This window comes from Castor canadensis, chromosome 10 (genome assembly GCF_047511655.1).
Source record: "Castor canadensis chromosome 10, mCasCan1.hap1v2, whole genome shotgun sequence".
NCBI classification, from domain to species: domain Eukaryota; kingdom Metazoa; phylum Chordata; class Mammalia; order Rodentia; family Castoridae; genus Castor; species Castor canadensis.
This window is the reverse complement of record NC_133395.1, coordinates 55,561,826-55,582,571: the sequence shown is the minus strand read 5'-3', so window position 1 is coordinate 55,582,571 and position 20,746 is coordinate 55,561,826. Positions and strand designations below refer to the sequence as shown.

The 20,746-nt window shown below is 37.3% G+C and overlaps 1 protein-coding gene and 1 pseudogene across 2 annotated transcripts in view; one reads left to right on the top strand and one right to left on the bottom strand.

Moving 5' to 3' along the window:
- Positions 1–20,746, top strand: part of Vwa8 (von Willebrand factor A domain containing 8) — a 358,183-nt gene that overhangs the window by 142,014 nt on the left and 195,423 nt on the right. For both annotated transcript variants that reach the window (XM_074043312.1, XM_074043313.1), the window contains exon 18: positions 19,577–19,683. In XM_074043312.1, the coding sequence (XP_073899413.1) occupies positions 19,577–19,683 (107 nt within the window). The remainder of the gene's footprint in view (positions 1–19,576; positions 19,684–20,746) is intronic.
- Positions 1,372–1,563, bottom strand: LOC141413164 (small nucleolar RNA SNORA73 family; annotated as a pseudogene).

Below are 20,746 nucleotides of genomic sequence, written 5' to 3'. Positions count from 1 at the left end.
TGAAAGCATTACAGGAAAATAATCCTCAATCTTAGCCATCTCTTTCTAGCTAAATACATTTACAGGTGACGACTGTGTTTATTACATTGTGGAAAGAAGTACCAAAGTAATTACTTCAGCACAAATCAATCCAGAAGGAGAGATTGACATGCTAGAGACTGTGAAGAAAATAGGTCTTGTTACATTTAAATATTTTATGAAAATTAAATTAATAAAATGAATATTAATTTGGGTGAGCACGTAACAGCAGGGTGAAACTGTAATACTAAACAAGAGAATACAGGACCTGAGAAAGAGCTGAATGCTTTTTTTTTTGATGGGACTGGGGTTTGAACACAGGACTTTGGTTCTTCTGTTTTCTAGGACAAGAACAGATGTATTGAATCAGTTTATACTTTGTTAGTTCAAATATATATCTATTTGAATATTTGAAGATATTTTTGTGTTAACAGCAAAAGATATTTCCAGAAGATCTCTGTCCTTGTGCTCTGGCATGGAAGAATCCAAGCAGAACACCTGTATAATTGAGGTTTATTAAAAGTTAGGGAAGGGAAATACAGCTGGAAGCTGAGAAGCAGAGAGCGTGCTTCTTTTCTCTAGGTGTTTTTAAAACTTATGTTGATCCATGGGAAGGCCAGAACCAGGTGATTTTCATACAATAATAAGTGAGTGGGGAGGGGCATGGGTAGCCCCCAGGCCAGGTGAGGGTGGTCTGGGCTGTCCCTGGGCCAGGCCTGACACACATGTATAATATTAAGTCATATATTTTCTTATGAGTCCTGAACTTTTCCTAACTTAACACAAAAAAGAATGGAAATAGATACAGTAGAGTTGGAAATAAGCAAATAAAGAAAACCTTATCAATACAACATAGATAGAAATGAAAGGAAAAATATCGTATAAAGAGTAAAGAAGTAGCTTACTTCTAAGAAGAAGCAAGCAGAATTTTACTGTGGAGGTTGGGATGTCAACATACGAGTTTTAGGACACAAACATTCAATGTACAGCAAATAGATAATGTTTATTCTGAAGGGTTTCTCTCTTTTCACATAACTTTTATTAAATTTTATCTCTGACTTATCTCAACTAAATATATATGATACTTTTAAGAATCATTAGCAATTGGGAATTATTTCAAGAATATGAAAAAAGTTAAATATTTAATTTTTAATGCACTGCTTTTTGTTAGTGAGAAAAACTCCTTTAATAAATAAAGGATTTAATTGAAAACCCAACGGCCAAAGCAAAAACAAACAAAACACTCAGTGGATCAGGAATATTCCTAACAAATCATAAGTGGAATGAAAACTCTTTAATATGATAAAGGGTATTTGTCAGAAATTTACAATAAATATTTTTTTTTTCACATACTAATGTTTCCTGCATGATTTATCTCCCCAGAGGACTCTGAGAAGTTGTAGGAATTGCAGGTGCAGACTCAAGGCCCAGCCTTTTCTCCAACATTGGGGAAAGGGACTATACATCATGGGGCAGAGCCCTATGCTCCCGTGTGCCACTAGGACAGAGCCCAAGGAGAGTGACCTCCCGGGTTATCCACGTTGGGAGTAAATATTCTTATGGCAAGAAATTTGGCACATTTCCATTAGAGTTAGGAACAAAACAGGAATATCGTGTTTCTGCATTTCAAATAGTGCCTTTGCCCAGAATTATATGATTATCTACATAAAAAACCCAAGACAGAATACATACAAGTCACTGAAACAAGTATAGTTTAATGAAGTTACTTGTACACCCAAATTAATGGCCATGTTATGCTCTGGCACTTATGAATTAATATAATAATGGACATGTAACACACCCATGGAGAAAAACATAGATCTTTATTGAAAGCTATAAAAGAAGAGTTAATTAAAAGGGAAGTAACATCTATATGGAAGGGAAGATTCAGTAGTATAAAACTGTTTTCCCCCAAATTGAGATATCTTCTAACCATCAGCAATATCTCTCTATGTATTATTTAGTCAAAAATCCCACAAGGTTCTAGTGAATTTGACAAACTGATTTCAAAACTGGTATAGAAGTATAAAGTTCCAAAAAATAGGAACTTTTCCTTCAAAAAAGGAAATTTTGAAGAAGATTAAGGAGCACATCTTATTCTCTTGGATCTCTTAAGATCCATGGTAAAGCTGAATTCATTATAACCATGTGATATTGGTAAGGAAAGACAGACTACTAGAATAAACTGTAGAGCCCAAGAAATAGACCAACATATGTGTGGAACTTAGTATATGTTAGAGGTAGCATTGTAAATTGTGTGAAATGGATGAGCTTGGTCATAAGTGGATAAAAATAAGTATTTTCCTTTTTATCTTACACATAAAAATAAAATCCAGATATATGAGAAAAAGACACTACAAGCCACTCTATAAGTTAGAAGCCACAAATAGGAAAAGATGTTTTACAATATTTATAATCAAGAAAGGATTGTTTTTCAGGTAGTATAAGTTAGAAAGGAAAAAATATAAACCCTAAATGGGCAATGACTAACAGGCACTCATGCAAAAGTTGAATAATTTGAATGTCCAATAAACATTTGAAAACATGGTCAACCTTATTACTTATCAGAATAATGGAATTTAAAACAAAACCTAGCTTCTATTTTTTACTCTAAAAATTTTTCTTGTCAAAGCATTTCTGTAATATTCGCTATAGTTTCTGAACTATTTTACAGTTTAAAAATACTTACTGTTTGTTCTCCTAAAGATTTTACTGCATCAAATAGCTAATTTTTCCAGTGATATCAACTGACCACAATAAAACTCTTATTTTCTTACTGCCTTATGACCCTTTGGAAATAGAAATGAATACCAAAACAGTTATCTTATTTATGAATCGTGTTGACTTCAGCAAAGCTACAGTTAAAAGCCTTTTTATCAGCCTTCTCAGGGTAGCACAATGGCAGGAAGGAACCAAAAAATTATTGGTGCACAAAGTGTTTTCTTTTTTTCTTACTGACCTCTTTCCATGTTGAATCATTGAAAAGGAACTGAATTTTGTTGAAAATTTTAAAACAAAAATTAACATAATTTATTTTCATGAAGTATTTTATGAAGCAGACAAAAATAAAAAGAAACTAGCCTAAATTTATTAAATATTAGCTAGACTTCTTTTCTTGTTGTTTGAATACATAAAACATTCATTTGTTTTACCAGTTGAATTCAGTTTGGAACATTTTTTCCAATGTAATATTCAGGCGAAGGCACCTAGTCTCCTCTAACATGCACATCAACTCTTAGAGTTGGTGCATAATTCATTTTCTACATATTTGAAACCCTAAGGGGCTAATGGAAGGAATCTACAAGTTTAGAAAATTTTCAGGTGTTTTGCATTTTAAAAATACTTTCATCATAGTATTAATTAGAGGTCAGTGTGATAAGAGTTCTATTCCAGTCAGTTACCTTACTTTCTGTGATGTCATTTATTTCTGGAAAATTTGGGGATTATGATCCTTTATCAAAAAATTTTGAACAGAGCTCTGAAAATTTAATCAGAAATGAAAATTTTTTTATAGTAAGGTAATGGGAAAATTATTCCATCCACCAAAAACTTATTGCATACATTTTTTTTAGAAATTCCCTTATGATGGAAAATAATATCTACATAAAATTGTCAAGTTTAAGTTGTTAGCTAATTAATTTAAAAAAAATCACAACTTGATGGAACTAAACAATACAGTGTTAAATTATTATTATTCATATGAGTTTTTGTTGTCTCAAAGAATGGTTTTTGCTTGTAGGAGATACTGACTATTCAGGGCTTTAATTTTGGTTTTAGAAACTAATTCAAGAGACCAGATATGGTGGGGCACAACTGTAATCCCAGCTACTCGGGAGGTAGACATAGGAGGATTGCTGTCCAAAGCCTGCACAGGCAAAAGCATGAAATCCTATCTGAAAAAAACAAACCAAGAGCAAAAGGAACTGAGCACAAGGATTGAGTAATAGAGTGCTTGAGGCCCTGATTTCAAACCTCAGTACCACGAAAACATCAAAAGCAAAGCAAAACAAAAAGCGGAGTCAATTTTTAGGGCTATAATTTTTTTTTTTTTAAACCTAGGTTTTTAGGCTTTTCTGTTCATTCAGCTACTTCTGTAAGTCTAACATATCCTAACAGTTACTTTTAAAGGCCTCTGGAAAGTATTTGGTTCTATTTGTAAAACTTAAACTAAATATATTCAAACATTTGAAACTGTAAAATAAATTATATATATTCTATTTAAACCACAGTTTTAGCAAACTATATAAAAATTAGGATGGGTTATAAATTGTTGTAAATATCCAATACTGTTTGTAAATTGAAGAATTAAAATCATAAGTATAAATTAATCCATTACACATTTTAAATAAAACTGCCTGATATACACAGTGCCACTCACTCTATTTCTCTTAGCATTCATCTTGTTTTGAAGGCAAGGTTTTGCTATGTAAAATCTTTCTGCCTTAAAGCCTTCTGAGTGAAGGGATTATAGGTGTGTAAAGTCACACTTAGCCTTCTTGGGGAACACCCCTCTTCCCATATTAGCTACAGGCTTTGGGGGGCAATCTAGAAGAGTTCCAGTGCAAGCCTGATGTGAGGTTGCATTGGTAGACTGTGTGGCTGTCAGGGATGTGTGGCAAAGACAAAGAAGTCTAAGCTTGTAAGTGGTCGGTGCCAATCCAGGTGGATAGACAGTAATGGAGATGCAACTGCAGGGTCTGAAATTCCCAGACTGTAGGAGAGTGATGAGAGGAGTGTTGAGCTTGGTGCCAGAACTAGTACTCAAAGAACATGACAGTGCCCAGTGGTTGGGTGTATGAGATAGGTGTAAGGCAGTGATCTAAGAATCATGGTGATAAGCCAGCATGGTGGTGCACACCCTTAACCCCAGAACTAGGGAGGGTGAGGTCGAAGGTAGAGGATTGCTAGTTCGATGCCAGTATGGCTGCATAATGAGGCCAGGACTCATAAAAGCAAAATAAGACAAAAAAGAAATGTGAATACTCAGAAGCTTCTAGACATCATCAATAGCTATAGCAAGGTAGCAGGATATAAAATCAACATAGAAAAATCATTAGCATTTCTATACACTAACAATGAGCAAACGGAAAAAGAATGTATGAAAACAATTCCATTTACAATAGCCTCAAAAAAAATCAAATACCTAGGTGTAAACCTAACAAAAGATGTGAATGACCTCTACAAGGAAAACTATACACTTCTGAAGAAAGAGATTGAGGAAGACTATAGAAAGTGGAGAGATCTCCCATGCTCATGGATTGGTAGAATCAACATAGTAAAAATGTCTATACTCCCAAAAGTAATCTACATGTTTAATGCAATTCCCATCAAAATTCCAATGACATTCATCAAAGAGATTGAAAAATCTACTGTTAAATTTATATGGAAACACAAGAGGCCACGAATAGCCAAGGCAATACTCAGTCAAAAGAACAATGCAGGAGGTATCACAATACCTGACTTCAAACTATATTACAAAGCAATAACAATAAAAACAGCATGGTACTGGCACAAAAACAGACATGAAGACCAGTGGAACAGAATAGAGGATCCAGATATGAAGCCACACAACTATAAGCAACTTATCTTTGACAAAGGAGCTAAAAATATACGATGGAGAAATAGCAGCCTCTTCAACAAAAACTGCTGGGAAAACTGGTTAGCAGTCTGCAAAAAACTGAAACTAGATCCATGTATATCACCCTATATCAAGATTAACTCAAAATGGATCAAGGATCTTAATATCAGACCCCAAACTCTTAAGTTGATACAAGAAAGAGTAGGAAATACTCTGGAGTTAGTAGGTATAGGTAAGAACTTTCTCAATGAAACCCCAGCAGCACAGCAACTAAGAGATAGCATAGATAAATGGGACCTCATAAAACTAAAAAGCTTCTGTTCATCAAAAGAAATGGTCTCTAAACTGAAGAGAACACCCACAGAGTGGGAGAAAATATTTGCCAACTATACATCAGACAAAGGACTGATAACCAGAATATACAGAGAACTTAAAAAACTAAATTCTCCCAAAACTAATGAACCAATAAAGAAATGGGCACGTGAACTAAACAGAACTTTCTCAAAAGAAGAAATTCAAATGGCCAGAAAACACATGAAAAAATGCTCACCATCTCTAGCAATAAAGGAAATGCAAATTAAAACCACACTAAGATTCCACCTCACCCCTGTTAGAATAGCCATCATCAGCAACACCACCAACAACAGGTGTTGGCGAGGATGCGGGGAAAAAGGAACCCTCTTACACTGTTGGTGGGAATGTAGACTGGTACAACCACTCTGGAAAAAAATTTGGAGGCTACTTAAAAAGCTGGACATCGATCTACCATTTGATCCAGCAATACCACTCTTGGGGATATACCCAAAAGACTGTTACTCCAGAGGCACCTGCACATCCATGTTTATTGCGGCACTATTCACAATAGCCAAGTTATGGAAACAGCCAAGATGCCCCAGCACTGACGAATGGATTAAGAAAATGTGGTATCTATACACAATGGAATTTTATGCAGCCATGAAGAAGAACGAAATGTTATCATTCGCTGGTAAATGGATGGAATTGGAGAACATCATTCTGAGTGAGGTTAGCCTGGCCCAAAAGACCAAAAATCGTATGTTCTCCCTCATATGTGGACATTAGATCAAGGGCAAACACAACAATGGGATTGGACTATGAGCACATGATAAAAGCGAGAGCACACAAGGGAGGGGTGAGGATAGGTAAGACACCTAAAAAACTAGCTAGCATTTGTTGCCCTTAATGCAGAGAAACTAAAGCAGATACCTTAAAGCAACTGAGGCCAATAGGAAAAGGGGACCAGGAACTAGAGAAAAGGTTAGATTAAAAAGAATTAACCTAGAAGGTAACACCCACGCACAGGAAATCAATGTGAGTCAATGCCCTGTATAGCTATCCTTATCTCAACCAGCAAAACCCCTTGTTCCTTCCTATTATTGCTTATACTCTCTCTACAACAAAATTAGAGATAAGGGCAAAATAGTTTCTGCTGGGTATTGGCGGGGGAGCGGGAGGGGTTGGAGTGGGTGGTAAGGGAGGGGGTGGGGGCAGGGGGGAGAAATAAACCAAGCCTTGTATGCACATATGAATAATAAAAGAAAAATGAAAAAAAAAATTGTGAAAAAAAAAAAAAGAAATGTGAAGAAAAGTCAGCAGTGAGCAATAGGCAAGTCTGACTTGATGCTGAACTGATGAGCTACAGGACTAGAGGTATATTATACATTCCCCTATGATGGGTGGTACCAGAATGACACAGTAGGTAAGAGATGTGTCAGGTCGGCAGTTTGGAATATAACAAGAACAGGGAGTATTATCCCATAGTTCTTTACACTCTGGTGCATTTGCTTTCTGGCTCACAGCAACCTCTCCACTATTAGAGTTTATATTCAAGCCTGTGAGAACCATCACCACAGGTTTAGAGCTGTATGAAACTTAACTTCTTCATATGTTTATTTGAAACTTTGGAACACATTGCAGTTAGTTTGTAGTAGGATAGTACAGGTAATCATGGGTTAAAGATAATTTCTGCAGCCTCTCTTGAGATCATAAATTCTAGACATAACTTTCTCTGTGTGGGAGGGAAAGTGTTTCATGTTCCAAGCACATGGTGCTCCCAATGTGTTGTAGTTGAAGAATGTCTCTATCACTCACCAGATTGTTGTTTTCACAACACATTTATAGAATAGTTATGAAGGTGTATTTTTAATGGAAGGAAGAAGCAAGCTGGATAATCTTTCATTCAATAATTTCTGTTAGAAAGGAAAGAAAACCTCATTAATCTACCTCCACTGATTTGAGTTTGTGGTTGCCAATTTAGGAACAGGCTAGAGTGTTGCTGTTTTATCTACTTAAGAAAATTTAATGTGCCAGTTCTGTTGACAAGGTCTTCCGGAAGACCTTGGTTCTTGCATTACAGCATGGAAGAATCCAAGCAGAACTCATGGTTGTTAATGGGATTTATTAAAAGTTATGAAAGGAAATACAAAGGAAGCATGGTGAATGAAGGTGGAGTCTGCTGGCAGAGAAAGCATGCTTTTCTTTTTCAGGTGCTTTTTAAACCTACACTAACCCAGAGGGGGCAGGCAGACCCAGGAGATTCCCACCCAATAATGAACTAGAGGGCATGGGCAGTTCCCAGCCAGGTGCTGGTGGTCTTGGTCATTGCTGGGCAACCCACATGAGCCCCAAACTTTTCTTATTTCTAGACTGCCTCAAATTATCCCTGAGAGACAATATCCAAAAAAATTCCTTTTTGGTTGTTGAAGGGGGATCCCATCTTTAGTATCTGCTTTGAGCTGACAAGGGGCAGCAGACCTTACCTATGAAGGGAAATTGTTTCTCTTACTTCTTTCCCTTGGGGCTCATTTAGACACAGGGTATTTGAATTATTACCCAGCATAGTTAAGTTTCCTCATGGAGAGCTTGTTCATTTGTAGAGATTGATTTGGGTCTCATGATTTGGATCCTGATGGCTTTTATTCTGAAGGGATAAATCTGATTTAGAAGGCATGACCCAAACATGAACATTGATAGGAGCATCAAAAGGGGCCCTGCTAGGTGTGGCAGGAAGGATAAAGTAATTTTGAAAAGTGACAGAGAGTCTTATGGTTACATTGCCTGTATGTGTTTATACCTGTAGCTATTTTTTTTTTTAACTCTTAGATGGCCCTCTATTTTAGACTGTTACTATAGTGGGCAGTTAAGGGCTGACTACATTAGAGGCCAGGTGTTAATCCAATTAGAGAGTAAACATCAATGAGTTAGTTCTGTACAGAAAGAAGATTCACAACATCCCTAAGCAGAAGATAGATATCACTGAAAGTTATATTGCCTTTGTTTAAACAGAAGGTCTTGGCCAAAGACATGACTTTGCCTTTTGCCAGAAGCTAAAAGGCTTAAATATTAGGGCACATATGTAAAAGCGTATATGTAGAGGTCTGGCATAATTGCCCCCATGTGGATCTGGAGCAGTCCCCTCTTTTGTGCAGTTCTTTTGAAATGCTTTTGGTGGTTGAATGCCACTTGTTTTTCCAAGAAGTTGGGGGAAGCTGACTGCCAGGGGTTGCATCCTCTTTAACTGTTTCTCTGAGCAGTTGTCTCTGAAGATTTTGCCAGTTTTGTCCCTCGGTGCAGAAGTGGCTTCCCCCCAAAATCCAGAAAGTCATATTTTGTCCCATGGAGGAAGAGGAGGAACACATTAAACAGATCAGAAGTCAGTGCCAATGCGACCTTTTTGGCCAAATTGAGCAACAAAGGGACTTATTTAAAAATGACTCTGAGGCTGGGCTTAAGTAACCTAATTGTCTGTCCCACAGGGGACATTCCAGCACCTTTGAATTGTGAGTGTCAGCAGGTAATGGTTATAAAGCTTTTACAAGGAAAATACAAAATGAGCCCAATAGTTAAGAGTGTCTGTCAGAGATATTTTTATGGAGTTGTCTGTAAATGCTCCTGAAGGATCAGAACTATAATGTAACCATGGTTAATTAGTTTAAACCTTGAATAAGTGTTAGGTAAATTTTCCAATGGTTAGGGGAAGGCAGTGTCAGTAATTTTAAATAGCCCCTGTTTTGATGCTCAATTGTATATGATATATATGAAACAATTATCTAGCCAGTGTCATATAAACCAATGTTAATACAATGAACAGATGTCGGGTCTAAATGGGCAGAACTTTTAGCATTTGTTATAAAGAGCAGAAATGTTAAAGACCTTATTAGATAAATTGTACCTTAGATAAAAGAGCTATAGCTGTTTACATTTATAAATTTTTAACTCTGTAAATGATTTTGTTTACATTTAGTTAAAAGGCACAAGCAGTATTTTTTTAGTGTTATTAGCAAAATACCTTAGGGTTTGGGTAGGATGTACAGGATAAATAATTTTAAATGGGCCATGAAGAGAACTAGTCATCTATGTTGGCTAGTAAGATCAAAGCATCTCCCAGTGCTTAAGGATACAATGAATAAGTTGGCTTCCCTTATGCTGGCTGGTAGAAAGAGAGAGAGGGATTGGAAAGGGAAAAATCCATTCACCCCTCCACCCCTGCACAAGGGGTCCTGAGTGAAATTTCCTATGCTGGCTGGTGGAGAGTGAGAGAGAGGAAAAGACAAGGAGGAAAGTTGCCCTTTCAGAGAGAGAATGAGAGCTTTTGAGATCCGCAAATCATCCTTTTTATACCTTGAAGGTCCTTCTGACCTGTTTCTGTCAGACGTCTCTGGAGCAAGTGAGTGGCAGAGTACTCTGTCTAGTCATTTGTTCTCCTAAGGGCTGGTCTCTTCTACCCCTGTATGAGGGTTCCTAAATGGGATGCTGATCCTGAATGCTAACCCAACTATTTGGACATCAGAACGATTGTACACTGGGCAAAGAGGCTGATACCAAAAACATATAAAATGAAAAGATAACAATATAAAGGAGGGTAATCTATTGATTGTTAAAAGGGAAACACCTTAATATGAACTTTTGTAATCAGTACAGAATCCAAATTGCACCAATGTAAGCTTGCATGACACAAACCCATCACTTGTGGTTAGTTTTAATATTAGGCCATGGGGTTGTAGTCAGCTTGTAAACTGAGAAAAATGGGGGAACGTATATTTTTTTTAAATAATAAACCAATTAAGATTAATGTCTTAAATGATTAGATACAGAAACACAGGTAAGGGGGTAAACAAAGTTAGGAGACCCAATGACTGAGAGCCACGGCTTAGATGTTATTAAGAAATTAATCCTGATGTTAACTAACAGAATGACTTGGGAGCTATAGCAGGGTTGATGTTGACCTGCATGTAGCCCCTGGAGCCCAAAAAATAACAGGCTCAGTCATTGGGAGTTAATGACATACATAATTTAGTATTTTAGGATTAATTACCTATTTGTAGACTCTTAAAAATTTAAAGTTTTATCATTACATCTGAAGGGTGAGCTTTTGTTTGGTTTTGGTAAAATTTTATATTAGCCTATAGCACCAAAAGATCTTGATAGTTATTTTGATAAAACAGAAACCCATATTTTAAAAATTTATTTATTTTAAAATTTTTTTATTGTTTTATTATTCACATATGCATACAAGGCTTGGGTCATTTCTCCCCCCTGCCCCCACGCCTCCTTACCACCCACTCCGCCCCCTCCCTCTCCCCCCGCCACCCCCTCAATACCCGGCAGAAACTATTTTGCCCTTATTTCTAATTTTGTTGAAGAGAGAGTATAAGCAATAATAGGAAGGAACAAGGGTTTTTGCTGGTTGAGATAAGGATAGCTATACAGGGAGTTGACTCACATTAATTTCCTGTGCTTGTGTGTTACCTTCTAGGTTAATTCCTTTTTTTTTCTTTTATTATTCATATGTGCATACAAGGCTTGGGTCATTTCTCCCCCCTGACCCCACCCCCTCCCTTACCACCCACTCCGCCCCCTCCCTCTCCCCCCGAACCCCTCAATACCCAGCAGAAACTATTTTGCCCTTATTTCTAATTTTGTTGTAGAGAGAGTATAAGCAATAATAGGAAGGAACACGGGCTTTTGCTGGTTGAGATAAGGATAGCTATACAGGGCATTGACTCACATTGATTTCCTGTGCGTGTGTGTTACCTTCTAGGTTAATTCTTTTTGATCTAACCTTTTCTCTAGTTCCTGGTCCCCTTTTCCTATTGGCCTCAGTTGCTTTTAAGGTATCTGCTTTAGTTTCTCTGCGTTGAGGGCAACAAATGCTAGCTAGTTTTTTAGGTGTCTTACCTATCCTCACCCCTCCCTGTGTGCTCTCGCTTTTATCATGTGCTCAGAATCCAATCCCCTTGTTGTGTTTGCCCTTGATCTAATGTCCACATATGAGGGAGAACATACGATTTTTGGTCTTTTGGGCCAGGCTAACCTCACTCAGAATGATGCTCTCCAATTCCATCCATTTACCAGCGAATGATAACATTTCGTTCTTCTTCATGGCTACATAAAATTTCATTATGTATAGATACCACATTTTCTTAATCCATTCGTCAGTGGTGGGGCATCTTGGCTGTTTCCATAACTTGGCTATTGTGAATAGTGCTGCAATAAACATGGGTGTGCAGGTGCCTCTGGAGAAAACCCATTTTTTTAAACACACATTAGTACCTTAAATTTTGACCTTAGAAAACTTTTAGGTAAATTTTAAATTATAGCCAACCCAATCACATATATAAACTTTTAAGCTTTAAGACCTTAATTTGTATCTTGTAACAACCTTTGTAAAAACCTGAATTTATTTATTTATTTATTTTCCTTTTTCTTTTATTATTCATATGTGCATACAAGGCTTGGTTCATTTCTCCCCCCACCCCCACCCCCTCCCTTACCACCCACTCCGCCCCCTCCCTCTCCCCCCTCCCCCAATACCCAGCAGAAACTATTTTGCCCTTATTTCTAATTTTGTTTTAGAGAGATGATAAGCAATAATAGGAAGGAACAAGGGTTTCTGCTGGTTGAGATAAGGATAGCTATACAGGGCATTGACTCACATTGATTTCCTGTGCGTGTGTGTTACCTTCTAGGTAAATTCTTCTTGAACTAACCTTTTCTCTAGTACCTGTTCCCCTTTTCCTATTGGCCTCAGTTGCTTTTAAGGGATCTGCTTTAGTTTCTCTGCGTTGAGGGCAACAAATGCTAGCTAATTTTTTAGGTGTCTTACCTATCCTCACCCCTCCCTTGTGTGCTCTCGCTTTTATCATGTGCTCATAGTCCAATCCCCTTGTTGTGTTTGCCCTTGATCTAATGTCCACATATGAGGGAGAACATACAATTTTTGGTCTTTTGGGCCAGGCTAACCTCACTCAGAATGATGTTCTCCAATTCCATCCATTTACCAGCGAATTATAACATTTTCTTCTTCTTCATGGCTGCATAGAATTCCATTGTGTATAGATACCCCATTTTCTTAATCCATTTGTCAGTGCTGGGGCATCTTGGCTGTTTCCATAACTTGGCTATTGTGAATAGTGCCGCAATAAACATGGGTGTGCAGGTGCCTCTGGAGTAACAGTCTTTTGGGTATATCCCCAAGAGTGGTATTGCTGGATCAAATGGTAGATCGATGTCCAGCTTTTTAAGTAGCCTCCAAATTTTTTTCCAGAGTGGTTGTACTAGTCTACATTCCCACCAACAGTGTAAGAGGGTTCCTTTTTCCCCGGCATCCTCGCCAACACCTGTTGTTGGTGGTGTTGCTGATGATGGCTATTCTAACAGGGGTGAGGTGGAATCTTAGCATGGTTTTAATTTGCATTTCCTTTATTGCTAGAGATGGTGAGCATTTTTTCATGTGTTTTCTGGCCATTTGAATTTCTTCTTTTGAGAAAGTTCTGTTTAGTTCACTTGCCCATTTCTTTATTGGTTTTGGGAGAATTTAGTTTTTTAAGTTCCCTATATATTCTGGTTATCAGTCCTTTGTCTGATGTATAGTTGGCAAATATTTTCTCTCACTCTGTGGGTGTTCTCTTCAGTTTAGAGACCATTTCTTTTGATGAACAGAAGCTTTTTAGCTTTATGAGGTCCCATTTATCTATGCTATCTCTTAGTTGCTGTGCTGCTGGGGTTTCGTTGAGAAAGTGCTTACCTATACCTACTAACTCCAGAGTATTTCCTACTCTTTCCTGTATCAACTTAAGAGTTTGGGGTCTGATATTAAGATTCTTGATCCATTTTGAGTTAATGTTGGTATAGGGTGATAAAAATGGATCTAGTTTCAGTTTTTTGCAGACTGCTAACCAATTTTCCCAACAGTTTTTGTTGAAGAGGCTGCTATTTCTCCATCGTATATTTTTAGCTCCTTTGTCAAAGATAAGTGGGTTATAATTGTGTGGCTTCATATCTGGGTCCTCTATTCTGTTCCACTGGTCTTCATGTCTGTTTTTGTGCCAGTACCATGCTGTTTTTATTGGTACTGCTTTGTAATATAGTTTGAAGTCAGGTATTGTGATACCTCCTGCATTGTTCTTTTGACTGAGTATTGCCTTGGCTATTCGTGGCCTCTTGTGTTTCCATATAAATTTAATGGTAGATTTTTCAAATTCTTTAATGAATGTCATTGGAATTTTGATGGGAATTGCATTAAACATTTAGATTACTTTTGGGAGTATCGACATTTTTACTATGTTGATTCTACCAATCCATGAGCATGGGAGATCTCTCTACTTTCTATAGTCTTCCTCAATCTCTTTCTTCAGAAGTTTAGTTTTCCTTGTAGAGGTCATTCACATCTTTTGTTCGGTTTACACCTAGGTATTTGATTTTTTTTTGAGGCTATTATAAATGGAATTGTTTTCATACATTCTTTTTCCGTTTGTTCATTGTTAGTGTATAGAAATGCTAATGATTTTTCTATGTTGATTTTATATCCTGCTACCTTGCTATAGCTATTGATGATGTCTAGAAGCTTCTGAGTAGAGTTTTTTGGGTCTTTAAGGTATAGGATCATGTCGTCTGCAAATAGGGATTTTTTGACAGTTTCTTTACCTATTTGTATTCCTTTTATTCCTTCTTCTTGCCTAATTGCTCTGGCTAGGAATTCCAGTACTATGTTGAATAGGAGTGGAGATAGTGGGCATCCTTGTCTGGTTCCTGATTTTAGAGGGAATGGTTTCAGTTTTTCTCCGTTAAGTATAATGCTGGCTGTAGGTTTGTCATATATAGCTTTTATAATGTTGAGGAACTTTCCTTCTATTCCTAGCTTTCTTAGAGCTTTTATCATGTAATGATGTTGGATCTTATCAAAGGCTTTTTCTGCATCTATTGAGATGATCAAGTGGTTTTTGTCTTTGCTTCTGTTAATGTGGTTTATTACGTTTATTGATTTTCGTATGTTGAACCACCCCTGCATCCCTGGGATGAAGCCTACTTGGTCGTGGTGAATAATCTTTTTGATGTGTTGCTGAATTCGATTTGCCATTATTTTGTTGAGGATTTTTGCATCAATGTTCATTAAGGAGATTGGCCTATAGTTCTCCTTTTTGGAGGTGTCTTTGCCTGGTTTTGGGATAAGTGTAATACTAGCTTCATAAAATGTGTTAGGCAGTTTTCCTTCCCTTTCTATTTCGTGGAACAGTTTAAAGAGGGTTGGTATCAGTTCTTCTTTAAAGGTCTGATAGAATTCAGCAGAGAATCCATCAGGTCCTGGACTTTTCTTTTTGGGGAGACTCTTGATTGCTGCTTCAATTTCATTTTGTGTTATAGGTCTATTGAGGTGATTAATTTCCTCTTGGTTCAGTTTTGGATGATCATATGTATCTAGAAATCTGTCCATTTCTTTAAAGTTTTCAAATTTATTTGAATATAGTTTCTCAAAGTAGTCTCTGATGATTTCCTGTACTTCCATGGTGTTTGTTGTTATCTCCTCTTTTGCATTCCTAATTCTACTAATTTGGGTTTTTTCTCTTCTCATTTTAGTCAGGTTTGCCAGGGGTCTATCGATCTTGAAAAACCTGAATTTAGATAACACTGTTTTAAATAAAACTCTTAGTAACCTTATACCTTAAAAAGACTTAGGAAGAAAGTTGAATTAATCCATCTTTTAATAATAGCCATCTACAAGAACACATGGGTCAATAAACCTAATTATAAGAGAGTTAAATGTAAATTACACTCATGATAGAATGAAACAGAGATTATTGTCCATAAATTTTGTGTCCTAAGGCAGATGACAATTAGGACTGGGTAGCATTAGAACTTTAGATAACTTTTGAGACAGTTGTACCCATTAGCTTTATAAAAGTAGCTTAAGAACCATCCTACAGACACACGCACACACACACACACACACACACACACACACACACACACACACACACAGAGTTGTTATGACCTAGGCATGCCAAAGAATATAAGCATGCATGATGACCTCAAAAAAAGTAAAAATTAAGTGGCCACAATTGGTAGGACACAAATACACAGAAAACACACACACTGACACACAAAGCAATTACGTTAATTTAGAGTGCACCCTTATTAAACAAACCATTTTTGTCATTATCTTTAGTAGATTCGTCAACTGGATTCCTAAGTAGTTTATAAGAGAGCTCCAGTATAAACACTCTACCCTTCATCCAATCATTTAACCAGTGCAGTAGAAACAACGTGTATAGAAGGTATCTCATTTTAGCCACAAGTTAGCAATTTTCCTAGAAGATGGAGTCACCCATCCCTAGGGAGTGGCAAGATGATATTCAACACATGAAGGCTCCATCATGGTGGCAGCATTCCCTGTGACCACATGGTCTCTCCAAAGGATCTCTCAAATGGAACACGAAGACTTGTTACATGCAACATACAAGCTCAAAATAGCAATCTGTTATAGGAGTAAAAGACATTTCCCCCGAGAGACAGGTGTCCATAAGAGTTAGGTATGATAATGAAAAGATAAAATTGAAGCAAGCTGAAGTAGGATTTAAAAGGTTTTGCTGCCTCCTTGAATGTGACATCACTTGATAGTTTTGGAGAATTAGTCATAGGTTGTAGAATTTATTTTCTTTGAATATAATGTCCTGTCTTTTAGTTTTAAAGGCTTATTTAAATTTAGGATTACTAGGGCTAGGGCAAATGTCAGTAAACCTCTAAGCTTTGAGGGGCTTTTATTATCCAGTTTTCTCCAGGTGTTTATAAGTAGATCCTGGATTTCCTCATAAAGGGGCTTTGTTATTAACCTGGAAAGCCAAGAATCCAAACCCTGTAGAACCCAGCTATTTACAGATCTACAGTTTGGAAAGGACCTTAAACAAGTTTAGAATCTGACATACTACATTGCGTTATGGAGAACAAAGTTTTATTAATTTTAAAACAAAAGTAATTAATCGTTAAGAATAAAACCTCTAATTAAATTGCCTATTTAAAATACCCACACATAAGGACCCATTCTTTTTAACCTCTTGGTTGTAAGTAAGCCTAATTTTATCAACAGAGAACAGTTAAAGTTAGAATGTTTTTAAAGGTTTATTGTATATCACATTATAGAATAGTAATTATGATGGGCAGCATTAATTAGTACTATTAAGTCCTCCTCATATCCAGCATATTTTTTGAACTTGTAGAGTAAAAAGACATTTTATTACTAGAATACATTTAATAAGTTACAATGTTTTTTATTACAGATTTACTTTATGCATGACCAATGTCAAATCCTTAATTAAATGGCACTGTTTTTAATTTTAGAAAACATACTTAAGAGAATTTAAATGCATTTAACATTTAAAGACAGTAACAATATCACAGCTACACAGATGTAGGTGTGCAACAGTAATAAAAATCAAAGCTTTTAGAATTCTTAAAAGTTTATGAAAACAGTGCCAGTCCCCCCCAATAGACTTATTTTTTTAAATTGACTGAGTGCTAGTCACTTTGTATTAAAAATATAATTTATCACTGTAAACTTTTATATAGTATTTAAATGAAGCTTAATAAATTTAATAAACAGTTATCCTGATAAAACATAAAATCTCTCCTATATGCCAGTTTTTAACAAGTATTACTAAGAGCAGAATACCCTTCCAATAGAATTAGATGCTAGCTATAAGTTAGTTTACTAAATTTTGATTTTAAGAAATTATTTAGATAGCCTTTTAAATTAGAGCCATATTAGTTATATTTAGTTATGTTTTGAACATTGTCCCTTTTTAAAAGTAATTTAACCTTTTTTTTTTTTAACTTCTTTAAAAAAGTTTAATCTTCTTGTAAGATCAGATAGCCAGAGCCTAGAGGCTATCATAGAGGAGGTTTAAAGTTAGCCATTACCCTAAAGCCATCAGTAATCACATTAACAAAACAAAAGACCCAAACTAAGCAGAAATTTTCCATGATAGAGCAGAAACCAGTCTTTGGGGGTATGCAGCTTCCTCCTGCCGCTTTTATTGCCATGGACCTGGGGAGTCACTCAAGGCATTGCTGGGGAGAGCACAGATGGTCCTGCTGGGTGGTGGACTGCCAGCCATAGCTCCTCTCATCCCTAGTGCCCCAAGCCTCCCTGGCCATCCAAATAGTGGAAGTGGAGCAGTGGTGCTTTTGTGCTCCCTCTTCCAGCGGCTCAGGCACTGGGAGACCTACAGCTGGAGGCTGCTGGGCAGAGGGCCCCTGTATATGCAAGTGTGTGTGCAAGTCCTCCAATGGCATGCATGCTGCCATCGTTGCCTCCCTGGTCATGGTCCCTGCATGTTACCAAGGAGCGGCTGGTGGGGCTTGAGTGCAGGCCTGCCGAGGGGTGATATGTTTGTGCCCATTCCCCACAAATGAAGTATGCAGTGGCTTGTGCTCTCATAGCCCAGGTGGTGGTGCCTCCATTTGTCCTCCAAAACCTCCAGTTAGGGGGGAGAGAGAGAGAAAGAGAAAAGGAAAGAACAGAAAAAGAGAAAGAAGTGGGGGGAGGGTAGAGAAACTCAGTCCGAATGGCCAGGGTGTTCCTAACCATCCCCAGCCACGTGGGAGTTAGAGATCTTGGAGTACAGTCTTTCACAGCAAGACCATTATCACCAAAGGAAAGGATGGGAAAGGGGAGAAGGGTAAGGGAGGAAGAAGGGAGAGCATGTTGCAGTTTAATGTGGCCTGGCCAGCCCATTCTCCATGAGCCCCAAGCTGTGGGGGGAGCATACATTGGGCAGAGAGTCACTGCCACTAGCCTCCAGAATGCAGCCTGCTGGGAGGTCCACCTATTGGGCAGACAACTCTTGGTCCCCACTCAGCATTTTCCAGCTACTTTCCCTGAGAACAGAGCTCAGCCCTTTCCCTTGGCAGTGCAAAAGGAAAAATAGTTGAAAGAATGAGAATGACTCTCTAAAGTGTAGAGTCTGGGGCTCACCGTGAGTCTCCTGGTTGGCTCTCCAAATGTTGATGGCAACTGGTGTTTTCAGAAGACCTTGGTTTTTGCATTACAGAGTGGAGGAATCCAAGCAGAACTCATGGTTGTTAATGGGGTTTATTCAAATTTGGGAAAGGAAATACAAAGGGAGCATGGTGAGCGCAGGTGGAGTCTGCTGGCAGAGAAAGGATGCTTTTCTTTTTCAGGTGCTTTTTAAACCTACACTAACCCAGAGGGAGGGCAGTCCCAGGAGATTCCCACCCAATAATGAACAAGTGGGGAGGGACTTGTTCCCATCCAGGTGCTGGTGGTCTGGGCCATGGCTGGGTAGGTAACCTTCATGAGCCTCAAACTTTTCCTACTTCTAGCCTGCCTCAGTTCTACAGTATGCAAGATTTATGAAGTATATTAAATCAGCTTATGAAAGGAGCTTATTTTAAGTCATATTTTACAAAATGTACATAAACAAGTATTGCTAATTACAAATGAGCTTTACTTAGTTATCAAAAGAGAGTCTACAAACATATAATTTAACTATTCTTTGAGTTTATAGTTATTCTAAAATTTTGTATGCTTTGGATTTCACAGATCTAGGCTGATGTTCCTTAACTGATTGCAATTTAGTAGAGGTGTGTGCACATGTATGTGTTAAAGATATTTACGGATCACAGGAAGCTTTGACTTTATCATCTACCTTCCCTGCCCCCTGCCAGGTTCTTACCAAGCCTTGCTAGATCAGCATTGGAGAAAAATATGGCAGATGCTGCAATAGAAATAAGTACCAAGGACAATCTGGAGCCAGAACAGGCGGATTACAAATGTAAGTATTTGATTCAGTTCTTCTTTTTTAGGTAAAATAACAATTATCAAACATTTGGTGCTATTTATAATTTGTAATTTCAGTAAGATGATTTTGGTTTCTATCCATTTTGGATTATGTATTGGGTCAAAGAAATGAATGTGCTTTTCTTTTTTTAATTTGAAAGCCACTCATGGATTAAACCTTAGAACACTTACTTCATGTATGTATGTATAAGAACAGTTCTTCCTACCCCAAGATACACAGTTGACAGTAGTAAACTAATGGCTCTGAAAATTCCTGCTATCAGTCAACTTGGCTAATTTCATACATTTTTTCCAAATGCATTTTGCCACAGAATCTAGAATTCTGTTTTTTTTGTGCAACATTTACATTTTGAGGGCCACTGGTGTCCTATGGGACATGTTTGGAAAATTCTTTAGAGTTGATACATACTAAAATAATCAGAATACCATGACATACTTTCTTAATCCTTCCATTTTGTTGTCTTTCATGTTCCTTCTTTTCTGGATAACCATAAGTTTGACTTTTGAGGAGATTTAGTAGCTTTTGCTATAAAACATCTCTATACTTCAATTAAAGCACAATAAATGTTTTTTCCATTTTTAATATAATTGCCTGTTTTGTCAAAGCATTCATTGTGTGACCACATTAACAACTGGTGCTACTTTCAGCAAGAATTTGATATTAAGGAAATTGGATGACAGTTTTAGAGTAAAATTATAATTTTGATATATTGATGGATCTAAATAGATATGCAGAAGCAACTCAGACAGACTAACTCTGGGACTTGTAGACTCATCGTAATGGTATTTTATTGAACCTATTAATAGATCCAAAGAATGACTGTGTCATTCTGACTGCAGATTATTTACACCTGGTAATAGACCAGAGACAGCAGTATCTATCTACGTCGTCTACACAGGGAAAAGGGACTTCCATGATAAGACTCTTCACTTGACTGGTTCCCTTCATCTTTAAAGTGATCTGTCTTGTGGAGTATTCATTTAATTCACTCTCCTTGTTAAGAGATCCTCGCCAAATAGTCTTCTCATGAGGACTT